Genomic DNA, 22532 nt, shown 5'->3' on the forward strand with positions numbered 1-22532 from the left:
TATTTTTCTTCTTATTGCCTTAGACAAAAACCTCCAACACAATGTTGAATAATTGTGACTTTGGATATTCCTACATAATGGAATTGACTCCAACATTTGATTATACAAATCATCTGTCATTGAGGCAGTTTTAACAGTCTTTATTATATTTAAGTAGTTTCATTCTATACCTATTCTACCATATTTCTTTAAGAATGGTTGTCTTGCTATCAAATATTCTTTGTCCTCATATTTACGGGTCTGAATTAAGTTTAAGATCTTCAGTGTTAAAATGTTTATCATTAAAATATACAGATATTTTCAGATAAAAGTAGAGAAAATGTATTTACCATTTTCAAAATTTTTAAAATTTAATTGGCTCCTCTTAAACAGGCAACAAAATTTAAAACTGAGTTTATAAGTAACTTTTAAAAAATTAAGTATTAAATAATCAAAAGATAAAGTAACTTATTTATTTTTTTATAAAATTCATTTGCAGAAATGTTTCATCAGAAATTAGTGCTACAAAAATAAATATAAAACAAATATACATGTTTACATATGTTACTTATAACATAAATATACATTATTTACATGTTCAATATTCAAAAACTCCAGCATGTTTTGTCCATGATTCTTAACATGTCTAAGTAAGGAAAACAGTCAAAGCAGAAATATACTACATACCATTTATATTTTTGCTTTAAAAGATTATTCAATACAAATACATGAACACAGTATTTTGAGGGATATATATTTCTAAGAGCAAAGTTATGTGTCCTATTTTAGTCTACAACTGCTACATTTTTTAAGTGACTTGAGTTTCATTCTGTTTTGTTCTCTCATTAAATACATCCATTATGGTATTGGTCAAAAATTCTCTTTTATAGAAAGGCTTTCCAAAGAAGTTTTTTAAAATAAAAAAGTCACTTTACTTGAAAGCCAACAAAAATGTTATTTATTAAACTTATATATCTAACAGGAGCTTTAATCAATGAAAACTAGGAGTTGGATTAGAAAACATCAAAAGGATGGAAGAAAGACAATGTAATTTCTGTTTGATGTATTCTGGTAGTTTTTCATTTTCTCCATACCTAAGTGAAGCAAAGAAAAAAAAAAAGTCACTTGGTTTGTATTTTGTATGAGTACTAAAAGGCATATTTTTCAGTAATTCTTCAATGGCAAAGCACCTCAGAAAAATAATACAAAATTATTTATTGGATACCTAAATTAAGTTAAACATACTTAGTTTCCTTTTATTTTTTTTTATTTTTTATTTATTTTTTGTCCTTTTGCTATTTCTTGGGCCGCTCCCATGGCATATGGAGGTTCCCAGGCTAGGGGTCCAATCGGAGCTGTAGCCACCGGCCTACGCCAGAGCCACAGCAACGAGGGATCCGAGCCGCGTCTGCAACCTACACCACAGCTCACGGCAACGCCGGATTGTTAACCCACTGAGCAAGGGCAGGGATCGAACCCGCAACCTCATGGTTCCTAGTCGGATTCGTTAACCACTGCGCCACGACGGGAACTCCTTAGTTTCCTTTTAAAAATGACCAATTTATAAATGTATTTAAATAATAAAAAGAGGAGCTCCCATCGTGGCTTAATGGTTAATGAATCCAACTAGTATCCATGAGGATGCAGGTTAGATCCCTGGACTTGCCCAGTGGGTTAAGGATCCAGCATTACTGTGGCTGTGGTGTAGGCTGGCAGCTATAGCTCCGATTCAGCCCCTAGCCTTGGAACCTCCATATGCTGTGGGTGCAGCCCTAAAAAGAGAAAAGACAAAAAATAATATTAATAAAAAGACAACCAGATCAAAAAACTTGAACTGATTTTATAAATTCTAAAGCAAGCTGAAAATCTGGATTCCTCATTAAATTGAAGGCCTAATCTAAGGAAAATACTAAGCTACAAACATTATAAATGCATTTTTACTGTATGTTAACCATTTCAAAATGACCATATCCAGTAAAATCTGAATTTTAATCTTCTGAACCTGGGTTCTACCTATTTTTATATCTGTGTAGTTCGACCTTCTGGAGCATCTGAAAGAGCTGATTTAAAAAAACCTCTCATGGAATTGCTGTTGTTGCTCAGTAGAAATGAATCGACTAGGAACCATGAGGTTGTGGGTTCGATCCCTGACCTTGCTCCGTGGGTTGAGGATCTTGCGTTGCTGTGAGCTCAGATCTGGCATTGCTGTGGCTGTGGCATAGGCCGGCAGCTATAACTCCAACTGGACGCCTAGCCTGGGAACCTCCATGTGCTGAGGGTGCAGCAAAAACCAAACAAACAAAAAAACACAAAAAACCTCTCACTTCATGAGTTCTTTACATGATGGCACTACATATAAATACACAAAAGCAGTTGGTATATATTCACAAATTATATTTGTCCAAATATTTTCTCTATAATAAATACTTTCCATAAAGTAGCATGTTTGTATTGGCCCTATCAACACCCCACCTCTTTGTAGTAAGTTATGGTTTGAAATGTGGGAACCAAACTCCTGCTTATTCTCACTATTGCCAGATTCCTACTTGAGAGCATATTTAGTAGCCTGGCATCCTCATTCAGAATGTATACATACATTCAAAAAGACTTTTTTCCCCTAAACAAAAAACCTTAAAAAATAAAACCTTAAAATTTTTGTCTTTTTAGGGCTGAAATTTCCAGACCAGGGGTCAAATCAGAGCTGCAAGCTGCCAGCCTACACCACAGCAATGCCAGATTCAAGCCATGTGTTTGAACTACACCACAGCTCATGGCAATGCCAGATCTTTAACTCACTGAGGGAATGAGTCCAGGGATTGAACCCTCGTCCTCACAGATAGTGGTCCAGTTCGTTACTGCTAAGCCACAATGGGAACTCCTCAAAAAATATCTTTTAAACATTAATCACTTTACATTAGATCAGTGGATACAGCCTTTAATTTGGGAAAAATAACCTGGTTATCTGTTAAAAGATTCCTTGTTCTTTTATGTAAATTGTTTAAGTATATTATTTTCAATTTAGAAGGCCATTGCTTCTGAAAAAAAGCTAACCTAGTTTGCCTAAGGAATAACAAGGCTAAAGGAATCTAACTGCTTGGAGTGGATCATCCATACCAAATATCCTGCATTCACGTAGATAATCATAAAATAGGCATTAAGAAAGATTTTATGGAGTTCCCATCGTGGCGCAGTGGTTAACGAATCCGACTAGGAACCATGAGGTTGCGGGTTCGGTCCCTGCCCTTGCTCAGTGGGTTAACGATCCGGCGTTGCCGTGAGCTGTGGTGTGGGTTGCAGACGCGGCTCGGATCCCACGTTGCTGTGGCTCTGGCGTAGGCCGGTGGCTACAGCTCCGATTGGACCCCTAGCCTGGGAACCTCCATACGCCGAGGGAGCGGCCCAAGAAATAGCAACAACAACAAGACGACAAAAAAAAAAAAAAAAAAAAGATTTTATGAGCTGCTGTGAATAATTAACAGTTTAAAAAAATCAACATAAAAATAGTAACTTTAGTAATTTATTTCAACATATAGAGAAAAAAATTATAGCAAAGAGCTGAACTTCAACCAGTATTTTAATAACTTACCTAGTTGTCTGACCATTTGGTGATGTGTAACTAATAGAAGAAACTCCGGCTTGCACGACCAGCTGGGACCCATCATTAAACTGAACCCACACAGCTCCACTAGTTAACTAGAAAAATAACAAGCATGCAAAATTACTATACGATAAAGGCTACGAAGTTCTTAAAAAGTATTCATGTGTAACAGGTTTTTCATAGTTAAAAAAGGAAACCCTTTCATGACACTACAAATTTGGGGCTGTATGGTAGTAACAATGAGAATATTCTTACCTTTTTAAGATTATTCCTTTAATAGGGCATCATAATGTTAAAATTATTCTAAATAAATCCTATTTCCCATTCGTTTCCACTGAGGATATCTGAGCAGGTTTCTTTTTCCTACATAGTATTTCTAACCAAGAACAGATTTAGGAAATAACCAAGCAATGCCTTCTTTTTATGGCCGCACCCATGGCAAAAGGAAGTTCCCAGGCCAGGGACTGAATGCAAGTGGCAGCTGCAACCTATGCCAAAGCTGCAGCAATGTAAGATCCTTTAACCCACTATGCTGGTCTGGGGATTGAACCCACACCCCCACAGCATTCTGAGCAGCTGCAGTCAGATTCTTTTTTTTTTTTTTTTGTCTTTTTGCCTTTTCTAGGGGCCCTCCCTCGGCAAATGGAGGTTCCCAAGCTCGGGGGCCTATGCCAGAGCCACAGCAACGCAGGATCCAAGCTGCGTCTGTGAACTAGACCACAGCTCACTGCAACGCCGGATCCTTTCCACTGAGCGAGGCCAAGGATCGAACCTGAAACCTGATGGTTCCTAGTCGGATTTGCTAACCACTGAGCCACGACGGGAACGCCATCAGATTCTTAACCTACTGTACTACAGCAGGAACTCCCACAATGCTTTCTTAAATTAGAATTTCCCTCTATTTTGGGCTTTAGGCCACAAGAATTTCTATTCTGCTGAAAAATGTTACATCTTTACTTTTGGAACTTGTTTCTTCAGTCACTGACATTTATAATGTGCCACTCTATAAAGAGAACAAAGGCATGGACACTGGAATCAAACAGACCTGGGTTTATATCCAGACTCTGCCAACTAATGAATAAGAATGTGAAAGTCAACCATCCATAATAAGCCATAGTTTTACTTTCTATGAATGAAGATAACATCAACTTTACCATGTTTTATTTTGGGAAATGAGACAATGTGTGTGGAAAACATATCATATGGCAGGTACTCAACAAATGTTGAGTTTCACTCCCTTTATTTCCTACCCCCACTAAGGACTAGGCTGTATTTTACTTCATTGGTAAGTAAAAATTACATGTGTTATGCTCAGAAGTCTCCAAGATTCAAGCTTTGAGTTAATATACAAATGAAGGTTTACACCTATATAAAATTCTTTAAGTTTGAAACTCAATGTAGATCTAACTTTTAAATGCAAACATTTCTTTTTCTGCCAAATCAAAGTTACTCTAGTAATTTAGATTATAAATACTTTCTAAAACTTAAAATGCCCTGGGCATTCCCAACTCCTAAAAATTAGCCATCATCATGACCTGTACTTTAAAAACAAATGGCACAATTGGTCACACCCAGGCCCTAGCAGGCAATTTATTATCAAGAATATCTAGAATTTTCCAACTGTATCCAAATAAAAAATATGAAAATTATTAACAATCAATGCAAAAAAGGTGTAAAAACTTTCTTGGAAAGACAAATCTTTAAAATATTTGTAGTTCTTGTTGTGGCTCAGTAGGTTAAGGACGCAAGGCTGTCTCTGTGAGGATCCAGGTTCAATCCCTGGCTTCACTCAGCACATTAAGATCTAGTGCTGGCACAGGAGGCAGTATAGGTCACAGATGTGGCTTGGATCCAGTGTTGCCATGGCTATGGAGTAGGCCCCAACTGCAGCTCCAGTTCAACCCTTAGCCTGGGAACTTCATATGCCACAGTTGCAGCCATTAAAAAGAAAAGAAATTTATATATTTTTGATAACTCTTTACTACTGTGGAAATCAAATGAATTTATACTTAGAAACATTAACTTTACTAGAAACACTCACCTGTGTAGCCCAACCAACATTTTTCACAAAAACGGACTTCAAAAGTTGTGCTGATTTAGGGAGACAATCTTTTGGACTATTGGAAGGGATGTTTGTTCCAGAAGCTGCACCTGTGAGGCTAAATCCTTCATTTGTAACCATCTACAAACAATAAAAGGAAGATATTACTCCTCAGCATTCTAATGAGCCAGCTTCAGCAAACATAGAAAATGACTGGACTTGTATTAGCTTAAATCATTTTTAAAAAAACCAAAATACAATCACAGTACAGAAAACTGGAAAAATACAGAACAGGGAAAAAACCCCCATACAACTTCTATTTTTATTTTGGTAGATTTCTTTTGTCTTTTTTGTCCTCCAAGGTATAATTTTTCATGGCTGAAATTATGTATGCTTGTGTGTATGAGTACATATACACACGCACACAGAGATCTATTTCTTTAATCTTACATTTTACTATATTGCTTTATAGTCTTCATTGGCATGATAGTTCTCAGTAAAAATTTAAGTTCATTTAACCACAATCCTATCATGAATATTAAAGTATTTAACAATACATTACTAGTAAAAATAAAACATATATAAATATATTTAGCTTTTTCCCAGAGGATTTAGGTTTGGCTTTGTTGAGATAACATTTAAACTGAGACCTGAAGAATGAGAAAGAATTAGCCATTAAAGGGTTTGGGACAGACTTCACCCATCAAGTGAATAGCATCTGACAAAGACTCTGAAAGTCTGGTTAATGAAAGAACTAAAAGGCTTCCAAGGTTCAATCACAAAGAGTGTGGGATAGGAGTTCCTGTTGTGGCTCAGCAGTTATCAAACTTGACTAGCATTCATGAGGACACAGGTTCAATCCCTGGCCCTGCTCAGTGGGTTAAGGATGCGGCATTGCTGTGACCTGTATTGTACGATGCACGTGCGGCTCAGATCCCATGTTGCTGTGGCTATGGTGTAAGCTGGCAGCTACAGCTCCCATTGGACCCCTAGCCTGGGAACCTCCATATGTCGAGGGTGCGGACCTAAAAAGACCCCAAAAAAAGGGTGTGGGATAAAACAGTTCAAACGTAGGTTGATGATAGTAAGGCCACAGTAAGTTTCAATTTGATTATCAAAGACCTTAGGCAATCACTGAAGGTTTAAAGTACAGAAGTAACGTATATTTTACTTACAGAAGGATTAGGTATTGGTGCCTGTTTCGGAGAAGCAGCACTATTTATGATCATTCTATTCAGAGATGGTGTATCTGTCATGGGGTAGTCTGGATCCACAGGAGAAAGAGGTGATAAGGCCTTGGGTGAACTAGTACTACTAGGTTTTCTGAAAGAGACATGTCCAAATACATTCCCTTAAAGCTTTCAGTTTACAGAAAACAAAAGAATATTCATAATGAAAATATTAAATTGTTTTGTAAAACATTTTTATCATATTTAATACATTTTCGAACATTTACCTTCCAATGATTATTGGGAAAAAGGGAGCACTTCCACTTTTCTTTTCCTCTTCTGAAATTATGGATTCCAGTGCTAAACAAATACGGTGGCCCTATTTTAAAAGAGTGCTTTCCGTCATTACTTCACCTATGTGATTTTTAATGTTATTAATTGGTAAGAGAATCTTACTACAAGTAGGTACATACCTCATTAGCATGGTCCATATACATCTTTATTTCCTCTTTCAAGCTATTAACTTCACTTTCACCTTTTAAGTTATAAGATTTCCCAGTCTTTTCAATTACCTGAATTAAATCTTCTGTTTTGTGTATCTTTGCCCCTTAAAGAAAATAAGAGAACTCTTTATCATTTCTTTAAATATTCCTAGATTTGGAGTTCACTTGTGGCCTAGTGGTTAAGGACTCGGCATTGTTACTGCTGTGGCTCAGGTTACTGTTATGGCTCCATTTTGATCCCTGCCCCAGGAATGCCCAAATGTCACAGGCGTGACCAAAAAAAAAAAAAAAAAAAATTCTTATATTCATTATCATACCCCAGTACATAATGGCTCCTACACCAAGGTATCATTTATAATCACTTATTGATGATAAATAAAATGAGGCTTTCAAAACAGTATTCAATAAATACAGGGGATCCATTTTTCTTTTCTGCATTTATCTTGCCTAAGTTTGATATTTATGTATTTTTTTAAAAAATCACTGCTCTCATAGAAAAACCTAAGTGAAGGACAGCTATAATTGTGTTTACTGTGAGTGTATGTGCTATGTGTCCCTCAAGGGAGGAAGCTTTACAGAGTAAAAAGTAAAAAAATATACAAACAACACATAAAACTCAACAACAAAAAATAAACAACCCAACTGAAAAAAGGACAAAAGATCTAAATAGACATTTCTCCAAAGAAGAAATATATGTGGTTAAGAGCACATGAAAAGATGCTCAACGTCTCTAATTATCAGAGAAATGCAAGTCAAAATTACAATGAGGTACTGGTCAGAATGGCCATCATTAATAAGTCTACAATAACAAATGCTGGAGGGGGCATGGAGAAGAGGGAACCCTCCTACACTGTTGGTGGGAATGTAAATTGGTGCAGCTACCATGGAAAACAGCATGGAGGTTCCTCAGAAAACTAAATATAGAGCAATAATATGATTCAGCTATTCTACTCCAGGGCATGTATATGGACAAAACTCTAATTCAAAAAGATACAGGCACCCTTGTGTTCATAGTAGTACTATTCACAATAACCAAGCCATGGAAGCAATCTAAATGTCCATCCACAGATGAATTAATAATGAAATGTGGTACATATACACAATGGAATTACTCCTCTGCCATAAAAAAAGAAAACACAAAGTAACGCCATTTGTAGCAACATGGATGGAATCAGAGATTATACTAAATGAAGTAGGAAAGAGAAAGACAAACACATATCACTTATATGTGAAATCTAAACTACAACACAAATGAATGAAACAGACTCACAGAGAGAACACACTTGAGGTTGCCAAGGAGGAACTAGGGGATAGGGGAGGGATGGATTGGGAGTTTGGAGTTAATAGATGCGAACTCTTCTATATAGAATGGAAAACAAGGTTCCACTGCATAGCACAGGGAACAATATTCAAGATCCTAGGATAAACCATAATGGAAAAGAAAATAAATAAGAATGTATATATGTATATAACTGAGTCACTTTGCTGTACAGAAGAAAGTAACATAATATTGTAAATCAATTATAGTTCAATTTAAAAAACTAAACATCTGGAGTTCCCATTGTGGCTCAGTGGTTAACAAATCCAACTAGGAACCATGAGGTTGCGGGTTCGATCCCTGGCCTTGCTCAGTGAGTTAAGGATCCAGCATTGCCATGAGCTGTGGTGTAGGGCGAAGACGCAGCTCGCATCCCATGCTGCTGTGGCTCTGGCGTAGGCCAGCGGCTATAGCTCTGATTAAACCCCTAGCCTGGGAATCTCCATATGCCGTGGGTGCAGTCCTGGAAAAGACTAAATAAATAAATACATAAACATCTTTTGTAGAATGGATATAGAAAATAAGATTCTCCGGTTCAATCTTATCCTTTGTGACATGTGCTATTTTAATAATTTTGTATATGTTAAGTTCCTAGTAAGAAACAGGGTATTGTTTATTTCATGTTATTTTTATAATATCAAACAGGATATTGTTAAATTGGAGCCAAATGGGAAAAGAGAATTAATATGTATATTAAGAGAATAAATTGTTTATAAGAAAGTATAGATAAATATATTTTGATTAACATATGACATAGAGTATACTGTGTTGTATAATTTTTATGTATGGATACAGACACACATAAAACTAGCTGTGTTAAATTAAAAAAAATAAATAAATAAACCCACAACTACTAAGTTACAAACTAAAGGGGGAAAAAAATCACCATTTCCAAATGGCACTTACCGTCATAAAACCAAACTTCAAAATCAGCACCAGGAGAATTCTCCATCAAAACACACTTAGCATATCTTGTAAAATAAGTGATTTTGGGAGATTTAGATCTTACAAGCTGTACAAATCTGGAAGCATATTGATATTTTCGCCAGTACTTTTCTAGAGAGAAAAGAAAAAATTTTCCTAATATTAGGGAATAAAAGCATTAACATAAAACCCATAAAAGCTTAGCATTTTTTAGATATTTAAGTCTGTTATTTTAATGAAAACTAAACACTGTGTAATAAAATTTCCAAGTATACAACAAAATCTGGTGACTGATATGATAATTATTTAAAAAATCTCTTTTTGGGGGCCACTCCCATAGCATGCACAAGTTCCCCAGGCCAGGGATCGAATCTGCCACAACAGTGACCCAAGCCATGGCAGTGACAATGCCGGAGCTCCAGGAATGTTTTAATAAATTTCTGCATTTCCCTTTAACTTTGGTCACTTATTTTATTTAATAGGCTTATCTACTGGTTTTAATTTCTAATAGGGTTAGATTAGATAGGTTCTCTTATTTGTTTTTCTAGGTCACCTCCTTGAGGTCTTACTATTCAGTACATAATTTCCCAATCCATAATATCCAGAGGCTGCATATGGAAGTCAAGTGTGGTTAACCAAAGTTACAAGTGATCATTACGTAGCACAGTAATGATTTCAAAAAAAGTCAAAAACTAGATACTGCATGTTGAATTTTTAACATGATTCTCGACAAACTGTAACAATACAAGTGTACAAATTTTATTTGTGAGACAGATGACTAATATTCCAGAGTTAGTTTTTACTTAAATAAATAGAATAAAATAACATTGCAACACAAAATATGAATACTTGTTGGAAAAGTAAGGTACAGCACATCTCACCAGACATGAAGTATGAGAACATAACCTATAGCCCTACTACTGAAGCCAAGATATTTACAATCTATAATATTTACATGTATAGAGTTTATGTATCTGTATCCATTACCTAAATTTATTCTCTAGTAAATTTACATACCTGGTAAATTGTCAAACCTGTACCTACTGATGTTGTCAGTAGGTGAGGGTGGTCTATCAGCAAGAGGAAAACCTCTTCCATCATTTGGATAATAAATAGTAATCTGCCAAAAAATTTTTAAGAATTCCAATTATATGCCATTAAGTTAGAGCACAACATTTTGTTACTAAAATTATAAAAAGAGGTCACATGTAACATTAAATATTTTATTGGAAATGCTAAATATTCTCTAAAAGTAATTTTTTTTTGCTTTTTAAACTTAAGCCTAAAGTTAAGATTTTGTTACTAGTTAAAATTACTTTTTAAACCACACTTATTTAAATACTTGTATTATGGTATTTTAGTTTTTGAATTCCAGAGACACTATCATATCAAGAAAAGTGATTAAAGATTTTTTAAGAACATCATTATAGAATGAATGGAATGCTAAATGTTTAAGTGATGAAGCTACAAAATAATAAAGTAAATCCACATTACCATACTTCCATCACTAGATATTTGAAGAACTTCTTTCACATATTCTTGAGATGCAAACTCTTTTAGAAGCTCCACACATACCTCCTCTGAATCAAGTATGCTCACCTAAATAAAAAACAAAACTAAAATCAATAACGATTCTCTTGTTTACCAGAACAACTCTGACATATATACCTTAGTTAAGAGAAAAGTACTTAACCATGGCAGAAACAAAAATTAAAGTAAAAATCAAATAGCTGCTTCACTGCAACAGTCTAGACTAGAGGTGTAATTGAGCGCAACTGTAAAACACTGGAGCAATGGTAAGAAGGTATAATCAGGTGTGAAATGATAACCAGTGAGAAGAAAGAAAGCGGAAGGTAGGGTGGAGAGTAAGGACTTTAAAAAGACAATAGCATGCCAAACAAAGGCAAGACTGAGTGCAATGGAAAACAAAGGACTAACAAGAGGGAATTAAATAAAAATCCCCATTCCCAATTCGCACATGACATTTAAAAAACTCCTACACTTAATTTTGTGCTACCCCTTTTCTTTAAATAGTTTGACATTAAAAACATTTTCTAGTTTATTTTTTTCATTTGAGACTAGATTAAATGTAGAAACAAAATGTAGAACAAAAGTAAAAGTTATTTAGTAGTTAGGATTGTGAATAAAATAATATTTAACAGTATTTAGCCAGTATTACTTTTAAATGTTTTTCATCAATAACTTAAAATTCAAAACTCAGTATCAGCCATTCTTAAGGTACCCAAAAGGAAACAAAGAGCTATTTTTCCATAAACACCCAGTTTCTTTTCTTTTGAGTGAATTTATCATGTACCTGTCAAAAAATACAGGGACAGGAGTTCCTGCTGTGGTGCAACAGCTGTGGCACAACAGGATCGGTGGAGTCTCTGCAGTGCCAGGACGCAGGTTTAATTCCTGGCCTGGCATAGTGGGTTAAAGGATCTGGCATTGCTGCAGCTACAGCTGGGATCTAGTCCCTGGCTTAGGAACTCCACATGCTGCAGAGTGGCAAACAAACAAAACAGGAGTTCCCCATTGTGGCGCAGCTGAGGCGAATCTGACTAGGAACCATGAGGTTGCGGGTTCAATCTCTGGCCTTGCTCAGTGGGTTGAGGATCTTGCATTGCCGTGAGCTGTGGTGTAGGTCACAGACACAGCTCGCATCCTGCGTTGCTCTGGCTCTGGTGTAGGCTGGCAGCTGTAACTCCGATTGGACCCCTAGCCTGGGAACTTTCATGTGCTGAGGCTGCGGCCCTAAAAAGAAAAGACAAAAAAAAAAAATCAACCCAAAAACCAAAACAAAACTGGGACATTATAGGGAACTGAAAAAACAACATCTTTCATACAGAAACCATTTACTTAAGGAAAATATCATACAGTGATTTTAGAAAAATATTAAGACATACCACAGCCTTTTTGGTTTTCTGTCTGATTGGTTTTAACCTGTAGGCAGTCAAGGGAGATGTAATGCTTCGTAATGTACGTTTCTGATAACCCAATGGTGGCTCCGTACTCCTGGTCTTGCTTTGTTCGGAAAAAGGATCTGAGCCAAAAAAAGATTCTTGTTGAATTATCTCAGGTTTACTGTGAAATGCAGTCAGCTGTTTTGTAGGATGTGCATTATCAGAAGCACTGGGGCTCTTTTTGGCTCTTTTATCAAACCAAACATTTCTTGATATGGCCTGCAAATTTAGATGGTCCTGGAAATCTCTGTTTGGGTTAATGCTGTTGTGCTCAGTAGTTTCTCTTAAATGAGCTATAATATACACAGAATAATGCAATTTAGTGAATCATTAAAAAGTCAGGTCTATACAAAATAATGTCATGCTGGTTACAATAGCACTTTTTTTTGAGAAACAAAAGAAATAGTCTTTTTTTTTTAAAAAAAAGCTCATAATCTTTCTAACAAGCAGTTTGATATGGCATAATAAAAGGATGTTTTAAGCCAGAACGAAAAGGAATACCTTTAGTCTAAGACTAAGAAAGATGTAAATATGAAATGAATTTTTCAATCAAAGCAAAAAACCAGTCACCTAGTCACTTACTAATACAAAATGAGCAACTGCCATTGCTCCAACAAACACAGATTTGAAAGGAGTTCCCAAGTAATCATTCTACATAACATGTAAATTTATTCTCTTTAAGCTAAAAACTATACTATCTTTACTTTAAAAATATGCCAAAACCAAAAAACACTAAAATATATGAAATAGCTTTAATAGTAATACTTAATATTACAAATGCATATGTACCCACATTTCTAAAAATTTCTTACTGAACTTTATCCATTTATCTTTAATACAGTTTTAGAGTTCATATGGGAACATTATCTTTTTAAGCCCTTAAAATGATAAGACTATGTAAACTACGTAAGGCAATTTTTCAAATGCTAAATTCTAAAAATCTATATCACAATTTTCCCCTTAAATGACTTTTAAGTGCCTCCCCTCACTTCCATTACAACAGGAAATCTCTTATACCAAATAATATACTTAAAAATTAAGCAGCACTACTAGATTATTATAAATAAGGATTGCTCAGACATGTCCATGTTACCAAATAAAAGCATCTATAAGCACAAAAGAAGATTAAGAGAAAGACTGAACATATGGCAGTACTGTAGTTTAAAAAACATAAATTTGAATTACCATCTTCAACAAGTACACATGAGAAGATTAATTCTCTTTTGGGCTCTTGAAAATAATATCCATAAAAAAAAACCAGACTCCTAAGGTGACACAGCAACTCTCTGCTTAAATTACATCCATATTATGCACTTTGTCTGGGATAATATGATACTCAGTAAAAAATTATCTCCTCCTCTCCAGATGTTTCTTCCATATGTTTTTTATTCCGTCTTTTTTCCATCATTATTTTCTAACACACCTTCTGTGAATGTCTTGTTCACTAATTAAAAATGTTTAACTTTCCAACTCTCTATGTATCTATAAGAAAAAATAATGACTTGGATGACAGCTCTTTAAAAATATTTAGGTTTTAGTATCTATGTACCTTAGTGTATGTGAGGTCCCATGGGTATGTTATGAGGTCCACATCACCTTCTACTTAACTGAAAACTGCAATGCTTGGTAAGTGTCCAAGCAATTACTTTTTATTAAATAGTCCATAAAAACTCACCATGTATTTGTAGATTACCAAACCACTGTTGCACCATTTCAGTCTGAGCTGTCTGGTCTGGAAATGGGAAAGGAGTTTTTCCTGGACAAAGATGATTGGAGCTAAACAGACAAAAAAAAAAAAATTACCATAAACTAATAAAAAACCCATCAGGTAATAACTTTCTAAGATAAAAATACTGATATGAATACCTAAAAATTGGGAGATTAACTGTGGAACTCAGTATCTACATAACTAAGCTGTCTCTAAGAAGCTAAATTCCCATGCCAAAATGCCCATGGCACGGTGACAATGTTACTACATGGCTACTATCCTCTTGTAACCTAAGCATAAAAATCAAAGATCAGAAAAGGAAGAAAAATAAACGGTAGTCACTAAAAACCTAGCAGCCAATAGTATGATTACTTATCACTTAGGCTCTGCTTCTTTTCTCTATTTGTGTGTGTGTGTGTGTACAGGTAATACAGTTACTATTAGAGTACTCTAGGGATCAGACATGTTTAATATCTGATAGACTGTACTGGAGACCTGCTTCATAGAATAAAAAATGACACTAAAAGTTCTGGAACTGGTTAAAACACATACTACAAATATATTCATGAGCACATGCACTCATTTTAAGAGCTTTTTTTTTTTTCTTTCTTTCTTTCTTTCTTTTTATGGCCACACCTGTGGCATATGGGAGTTCCCAGGCTAGGGATTGAACAGGCGTTGTAGCTGCTGGCTTATGCCACAGCCACAGCAATTTGGGATCCAAGCTGCATCTGCAACCTACATGGCGGCTTGCAACAATACCAGATCCTTAACCCACTGAGTAAGGCCAGAGATTGAACCTGTATCCTCATGGACACTATGTCAGGTTCTTAACCCATAGAGCCAGTACAGGAACTCGCTCCTTTTAAGAGATTCTTACCTACAAATCAAAAATCATCATTTTGATTCTTCTATTAAGAATCAGAAATTATAGGATGTCCCTTGCAGTGTAGTGGGTTAAGGATCCAGTGTTGTCTCTGCAGTGGCTTGGGTTGCTGTTGTGGTGCAGGTTTGACCCCTGGCCCAGGAATTTCCATATGCCTTGGGAGAGGCAAAAAACAAACAAAAAAACAAAAACTTACAGTTACAAAGTGCCCCAGGAACATATGATAATGCTAAGGTAACCCCCCTTAGTAAGATGCAGCTTCATGTTTGTGCTAATTCCATGTTTACCGAAAAGTAAAATCTTTTTTGATAGAATGATTCTTACAGTGCTTGATTGTTATCAGGTCCTTCAAAAGATCCAGAACCATTGGATGTCTTTTCTTTAAAGACGTTAAAAATATTAGCATTGCTGTTTGTGGGTGAGTATCCTTCTTCATTTTCATCTACTCCTGATCTTTTGGATTTTGAAAGCATTTCTGCTGAGTGACATCGTTCCATTGTATATGTTTTTGCTCGAGATTGGTTAGAAGTGCCAGATCTATCAGAGGAATGGGCTCTACGAAGGTATCGAGAATGTGGTCTTTCTTCTGCCTCTTGGATTATCCTTCCCCTTCCACTATTACTAGTTTCTTGCTCTTGATTTCCCCACTGAGTATAAAAGCTGCTTCTGTCTCCTGAAGAAGTAAAATCACTTGAATTTTTATTCTTTGGAAATATAGTCATTTTATTTGGGAGTGGCTGATCAATCAAAAGTCTTCTTCTATCAAATAAACTACCACAAATACTGGTACTGGAAGAAGCCGTAATTGCAGTAGAAATTGTGGCATGTCCACTATCTATTGAGTCTTCTACAGTTCCCAAATCTTTATTTTTTGTTGAAGAGTTTCGGGACATAAAAGGATGGTCTAATACTGAAGATAGACTTAAACGATCTGCTGGATTTCTACGAAGTAACTGGTGAATAAGGTCCTTGGCCTCTCTTGACAAAAAAGTTGGCATTTCATAATCTGCCAGTACGACTTTATTTAATGTGTTCTTGACTGTGTCAGTGTCAAAAGGTGGTCTCCCAATAAGTAATGTATAAAACATACATCCCAAGGACCAAATATCAGATTCAAGTCCATGTGCACTTCGAGTTGCAATTTCAGGAGAAATATAATTAGGAGTTCCACATAAAGTATAGTGCTTTTCATGTGGCATCTTCAACTGAGTTGCTAGCCCAAAATCAGCAATCTTGATGTTCATATTACGTGTAAGTAAGAGGTTAGAAAGTGTGAGGTCCCGGTGTAATATACCATGAGAATGGAGATACAACATTCCTGTGATGATCTGGTGCATGAAGTGTCGAGCTGTTAGAAAGCAAAACAAAACACACACACACACACAAAACAAAAACCTTATAATTTAGAAAATCTGAAGATTCAGTATTTAGAATACATTATGAAATCCAAAAACATATGCCAGTATTTACTAATTAGTTTCACCAGCTAAAATACCACTCTGATAATTTAAAATACTCTTTAATAACCCTCCTAGGAGTTCCCATCATGGCTCAATGGTTAACGAATTCGACTAGGAACCATGAGGTTGCAGGTTCGATCCCTGGCCTTGCTCAGTGGGTTAAGGATCCGGCGTTGCTGTGAGCTGTGGTGTAGATTGCAGACGTGGATTGGATCTGCTGTGGCTGTGGCTGTGGCATAGGCTGGCGGCTACAGCTCCGATTAGACCCCTAGTCTGGGAACCTCCATATGCCTCGGGAGTGGCCCTAGAAAAGGCAAAAAGACAAAAAAAAAACAAAAACAAAAACAAAAAAAACAAACCCTCCTAAATACAACTATATTTTATTCTTTGTTCTTTCCAACTGATGAGTTTTCTAAATTAAGGGAAGCTTAATTTTATTTATTTATTTAGTTTTTCCTTTTTAGAGCCCCACCTGTGGCATATTTAAGTTCCCAGGCTAGGGGAAAAATGTGAGGTACAGGTGCCAGCCTACGCCACAGCCATAGCAACTCAGGATCCAAGCCACATCTGGGACCTATGCCATAGCTCACAGCAACTCCAGATCCCTAGCCCACTGAGCAAGGGCAGGAATTGAGCAGGCATCTTCATGGATACTAGTTGGATTCGTTTCCCCTCTGTCAAAATGGGAACTCCCAAGGGAAGCTTAATTTTATTAGAATTAGAAGTGACTAGAGTTAACTAGGGTAACCAGAAGTCCTTAAAATTAGAAGAATTTTTTTTTTTTTTTTTGCTTTTTATGGCCTCACCTGAGTCATACGGAAATTCCCAGGCTAGGGGTTGAATTGGAGCTGTACGCCACTGGCCTACACCATAGCCAGAGCAAAGTGGGATCTGAGCCGTGTCTGCAACCCACATCACCGCTTATGGCAACAATGGATCCTTAGCCCACCGAGCAAGGCCAGGGATCAAATCTGCATCCTCATGGATACTACTTGGGTTTGTTACCGCTAAACCATGATAGGAATGCCCAAAATTTAGTATTTTAATACCGTGCCAAACTGCTCTCCAAAAGGCTGTTGTTTTCAAGCACATCCTTGTTAACATTAGGTTGTCTGAATCCAATGGGTAAAAAATTAGTACTCATTATTTTAGCTGGCATTCTTATGGTTACTGTTGAGTTTGAGCATCTTTTCAAATGTTCACTGGCCACTTATTCTTTCTCTTCTGTGAACAGTCATTTTCCTATTCAATTATCTCTTTCTTTTTAAGCATACCTTACATCTTAAGTATTAATTTGTCAGCCATTTTATTTTACAAATATTTTCTTCCTACCTTTGACTTTGAAATTTGTTGATAGTATCTTTTGTCATACACATTCTTAACTTTCTTTTTTGGCTGCCCAAGAGGCAATTGGAGTTCCCAGGCCAGGGAACTGATCTGAGCTAGTTGCAGCCTATACCCCAGCTGTGGCAACGCTGGACCCTTAACCCACTGTGGCAGGCCAGGGATCAAATCTACATTCCAGCATTCCAGAAATACTGCTGATTCTACTGTGCCACAGTGAGAACTCCCACATTCTTGATTTTAATTAAGTCAAATTGATAATTCATTTCGTTCCTCTTTCGCAAATTATGTCTTATTTAAGAAGGCCTTATTCTTATACAGTACTATGAAAAAAGCAGTACTGGAGTACCCATTGTGGCTCAGTGTGTTAAGAACCTGACAAGTACCCATGGGAATATGGGTTCGTTCCCTGGCCTCACTCAGCGGGTTAAGGATCCAGTGTTGTCGCAAGCTGCAGTGTAGGTTGAATACTGGCTCAGATCCAGTATTTCCACAAGCTGCCACGTAGGTCACAAATGTGGCTGCAGCAAAGGCTGTCAACTGCTGCTCCAATTCAACCCCTAACCCAGGAACTTCCATATGCTGCAGATGTGGCCCTAAAAAAAAAAAAAAAAAAAAAAAAAAAAAAGCAGTACTCATTATCAACATGTGTATGAATTTTCAATTTGTATTATGTCCTTATTTTCAGTCTATGGGTCTGAACATTTCCATAACTATTAATACATACAACCAAACTGTTTTCCAAATGGGTTAAATATAGAATCAAATGGACAAAAAGCCTATAAGCAACTACCTTTCTTAGCCTTCAATCTTGACCTGCAATCTCAGTTAGCAGGATAATATAATTTGAAAGATAATTTGAAAATATAGACCTTACTTGATCCTGACCTGAACTATAAAAAGTTATTTATAAGAAAACAAGGAAGCTGAAACTGACAATATATTTGATAGTAAGGAATTACTAGGTGTGATAGTGACTTTTATGTTTTGTTTTTTTAAGTCTGTATCATATAAAGATAAAAAGATGTTTATGACTTGCTTCAAGATACTTTAGGAAACTAGGGGAATAAGAAAGGGTACAGATGAAACAATCTGACCATGATTTGATAGTTTTGGAAACTGAGTGATAAGTTCATAGGGGCTCATTATACTCTCTTAACTTTATGTTTGACATTTTCTATAATAACGGGTTTTAATAGTTATTTGTATTTGAATTAGAAGCTATGTTATAGTCATCAACAGCATTCTAAAAAGCGTTTTCTAGATTTGAAAGGATACACATTAAATTATGATCACTGATTTAATTTAAAAATTGTTTTGGGAAAAGATGGATAGTAAATTTCTCCTTTTACTTTACTTCCATAATTTCTGCATTATTTATGTGAATTAACCACTTTTTTAATTTTGGGGGGATAACATCTACTTTTGTAGCACAAGTTAATAGTTGAAAGTTTCACTAAATATTATAACATAATACATTTTTCAAAACTACAAAATTTCATGTCAAAAAATTATATATATATTTTTTAAAATTTCCCGTTTGATTTTTGGCCGCCTTGTGGCATAGGGAGTTCCCAGACCAGGGATCAGATCCAAGCCGCAGCTGCAGCCTACACTGCAGCTGTGCCAACACCAGATCTTTAACCAACTGTCCTGGGCTAAGGAGTGAACCTGCATCCCAGTGCTCCAGAAACACCCCTGATCCCATGGTGCCACAGCAGGTACCTCAAAAAAATTTAAATTTTGTTTAAAAAAAAAAGAAAGAAAAAAAAAAACCAGCAAAGCAGCAGAGCCTACCTTCATTTTCTGAGAATGGTTTTCTTCTGTTTTTTAGATACCTATTCATTTCTCCATTATGGCACATTTCTAATACTAGGTACACATAATTGCTATCTTCAAAGTAGTTATACAGCTGAAATGTAAAAGGGAAAAATAAATTATAAAATAGAAAAATTCATGTCCTTGGCCACTTTTATAAAATTTTTATCTTACCTCCAAGATAGAAGGATGTTTCAATTGGCAATGAATTTTCACCTCATTTTGGACTCTCTGTACCATTCCAGCTTTGTACATGGCTTTCTTATCTATCTAAAAATAACATAAGAGGTTTAAGTGTTGATGATAAACTTTGGAAAGTGAAGCTGTTATGCTAACTTTGTTTTTATTTTTTTTTGGGGGGGGTGTCTTTTTTTTTTTAGGGCCACACCTGCAGCATATGGAAGTTCCCAGTCTAGGGGTCAAAGTGGAGGTATAGCTGACCGCCTATACCACAGCCAGAGCAATGCAGGATCTGAGTTGTGTCTGCAGCCTACACCACAGCTCACAGCAATGCTGGATCCTTAACCCACTGAGCAAGGCCAGGGATCAAACCTTCAACCTTATGGATACTAGTTGGGTTTGTTACTGCTGAGCCACAGTGGGAATTCCTCTTACGTGAACTTTGAAAAGAGAAAGTATACTTTAAAATATTCCTAAATCTTTTTATCTATTTCTTTTTGAGATCAATTTATTCTATTGTCTATTTTTCCCCATGCATCTAGTAAAGTGCTTGATAAAGTGGACATAAGTTTGCCCAATGCATTCTAATACATTCCACCAATTTAAAGAATTTAGGAGTTTCCATCGTGGCTCAGCAGTAACAAAACTGATTAGTATCCATGAGGATGCAGGTTTGATCCCTGGCCTAGCTCAGTGGGTTAAGGACCTGGTGTTGCTGTGGCTGTGGTTTAGGCCAGCAGCTGTAATTATGATTCAGCCCCTAGCCTGGGAACTTCCATATGCCACAGGTGTGGCCCTAAAAAGCAAGTGAAATAAAATAAACAAAAAATTTAATAGCTCAAATATCATTATGTATAATAATAACAAAAATTTAGCAAGCTTTAAAACAAAACTATCCTTCCTTTTTCCTACTAGTATAGATAAGTGCTTCTTAATTTGCTTATGTTACTCCTACTAGACTGACTTTTTTTTTTTTTTGGTCTTTTTGTCTTTTCTAGGGCTGCACCCGTGGCATATATAGGATCCCAGGCTAAGGGTCCAATTGGAGCTGTAGCCACCAGCCTATGCCACAGCCACAGCAACACGAGATCAGAGCCACATCTGCAACCTACACCACAGCTCACAGTAATGCCGGATCCATAACCCACTGAGTGAGGCCAGGGATCGAACCTGAAACCTCATGGTTCCTAGTCAGATTCGTTAACCACTGAGCCACGACAGGAACTCCCTAGACTGACTTCTGATAAAAAGAACAGTATTTTAGCTTGCTACAGTGTAATATAGAACTATGCACAAGTGTATTCTTATTATTTTAAAGTTATTTTTTGTTCTTTGATCGCTACCGATTATTCCAAGTACACATAATTAGATACCAGGTATAATGAACAGTACTGAAGATAAGTTATTTAAGTATGGTCAAGGATCTCCCACGATAACCTTATGTTCAAATGGTGGACTTGGAACTACTGTCTCCTGCCTAAGCAATGGGATTTTTACACCATAAAGAAAAGGCTGGCAGGTAAGGAGTTTCTGACATTTCAAATAGCAAATATCTCTTGTTACCAGCAAAGAAGTTGATTACAAAATTCTTACCATTTTGATTGCAACTTCCAAACCAGTGTGAATGGACTCAGCTCTGTAGACACCAGCAAATGATCCTTTACCAAGCAGATTTCCAACTTTAAAATCCTTAAAAGTCAAAATTAAAGAATGTGTGTGATAACTTTCAGAAGGAGAAAGGGAAAAAATAGGAAGGGGCTGGAAAAGAGGAGAAAATGGATCAAGAGGGGAATTTGCATTCAAAATTCAAGCAGATATTACACCTCGATACAGCAGGTGTCTGGGGTGGAAAGCATGTTGATGCCTTGCAGGTCTCTCTGAGCTTCCAGGCTGGGCTCTAGATAGAGTATCCTAAGTCTGGCTCCGCAACTTCAGTGTAGCCTCAGCACCCTCCTCCCACCTCCAGCCAACCCCCTGAGAGCTGTGCGCCTGAAGAGAATCCCGCCGCAGCTCCCGCCGGAGGTAACCGCCATCCCCTTGAAAAAAGGGGAGACAGTCTTGCTCTGCTCTAAGCGCGGCAGCTGGAGCGGGATCGCTGACCAGAAGCCTTGGTGTCTAGGAACAGAAGGGCGGAGCTGCGAGCAACACACCTGTCTCACCGCCCCCGCGTCTGTGAGGGGCGGGCCGCTCCGCCCTTAAACAGCCCGGCTCCCGGCGGTTGGGACCCTCCCAAAGCACCTCGGCGCCCGCCCCGCGGCAGTTAGCTTCGCCCGATCCCCTTCCAGCCAGGGTCTCGAGTCCCACCACTCCGACTCCCACTCGCCCTACTGAGGAGTGCCGCGTCTTTTCACCTCGATCTTCTCCCCGATGCACGTCGCCATATTTTTAGGTCCCGGCCCGTGCTTCCCGGATTAGCTCCCTTCACGAAGTCCTTTCGAGGCAGCGCTCCAAGCAGCCAGCGGGTCTTGGCGCCCATCAGGCTCAGCTCTCTAGGCCGCCGCTCCTGGCGACGACAGTACAGCCACGGAAAGGTCTCCCGGGCACCTTCCGAGGACTGGGTGGCGCCTTCGCGCTCCCATTTTGAAAAACTCCCGCCGGTTGCCGTCAAGGGAGGTTGGAGGTGACGTAACGAGACGGGTAG

The 22532-nt window shown here is 37.2% G+C and overlaps 1 protein-coding gene across 2 annotated transcripts; it reads right to left on the reverse strand.

Annotated features, from left to right (window-relative positions):
- Window positions 1-448: 448 nt before the first annotated feature.
- On the reverse strand, window positions 449-22519 carry PLK4 (polo like kinase 4). 2 transcript variants are annotated; one of them, XM_047798449.1, is made up of 16 exons: window positions 22243-22519; window positions 21485-21580; window positions 19886-19981; window positions 19691-19805; window positions 15414-16437; window positions 14171-14271; window positions 12439-12575; window positions 11027-11131; window positions 10550-10652; window positions 9515-9664; window positions 7261-7394; window positions 7075-7166; window positions 6794-6941; window positions 5619-5759; window positions 3566-3672; window positions 449-1073 (listed from the first exon to the last, which is right to left on the reverse strand). In XM_047798449.1, exons 1-16 carry the CDS (start codon window positions 22270-22272, stop codon window positions 971-973), a joined length of 2682 nt encoding a protein of 893 aa, XP_047654405.1. In that variant the 5' UTR covers window positions 22273-22519; the 3' UTR covers window positions 449-970. The 2 variants fall into 2 exon arrangements, with proteins under 2 accessions (XP_047654405.1, XP_047654406.1); XM_047798450.1 differs by lacking the exon at window positions 22243-22519 and having other exon boundaries at window positions 19886-19977.
- Window positions 22520-22532: the final 13 nt, after the last annotated feature.

This window comes from Phacochoerus africanus, chromosome 10 (genome assembly GCF_016906955.1).
Source record: "Phacochoerus africanus isolate WHEZ1 chromosome 10, ROS_Pafr_v1, whole genome shotgun sequence".
Lineage (NCBI taxonomy): Eukaryota > Metazoa > Chordata > Mammalia > Artiodactyla > Suidae > Phacochoerus > Phacochoerus africanus.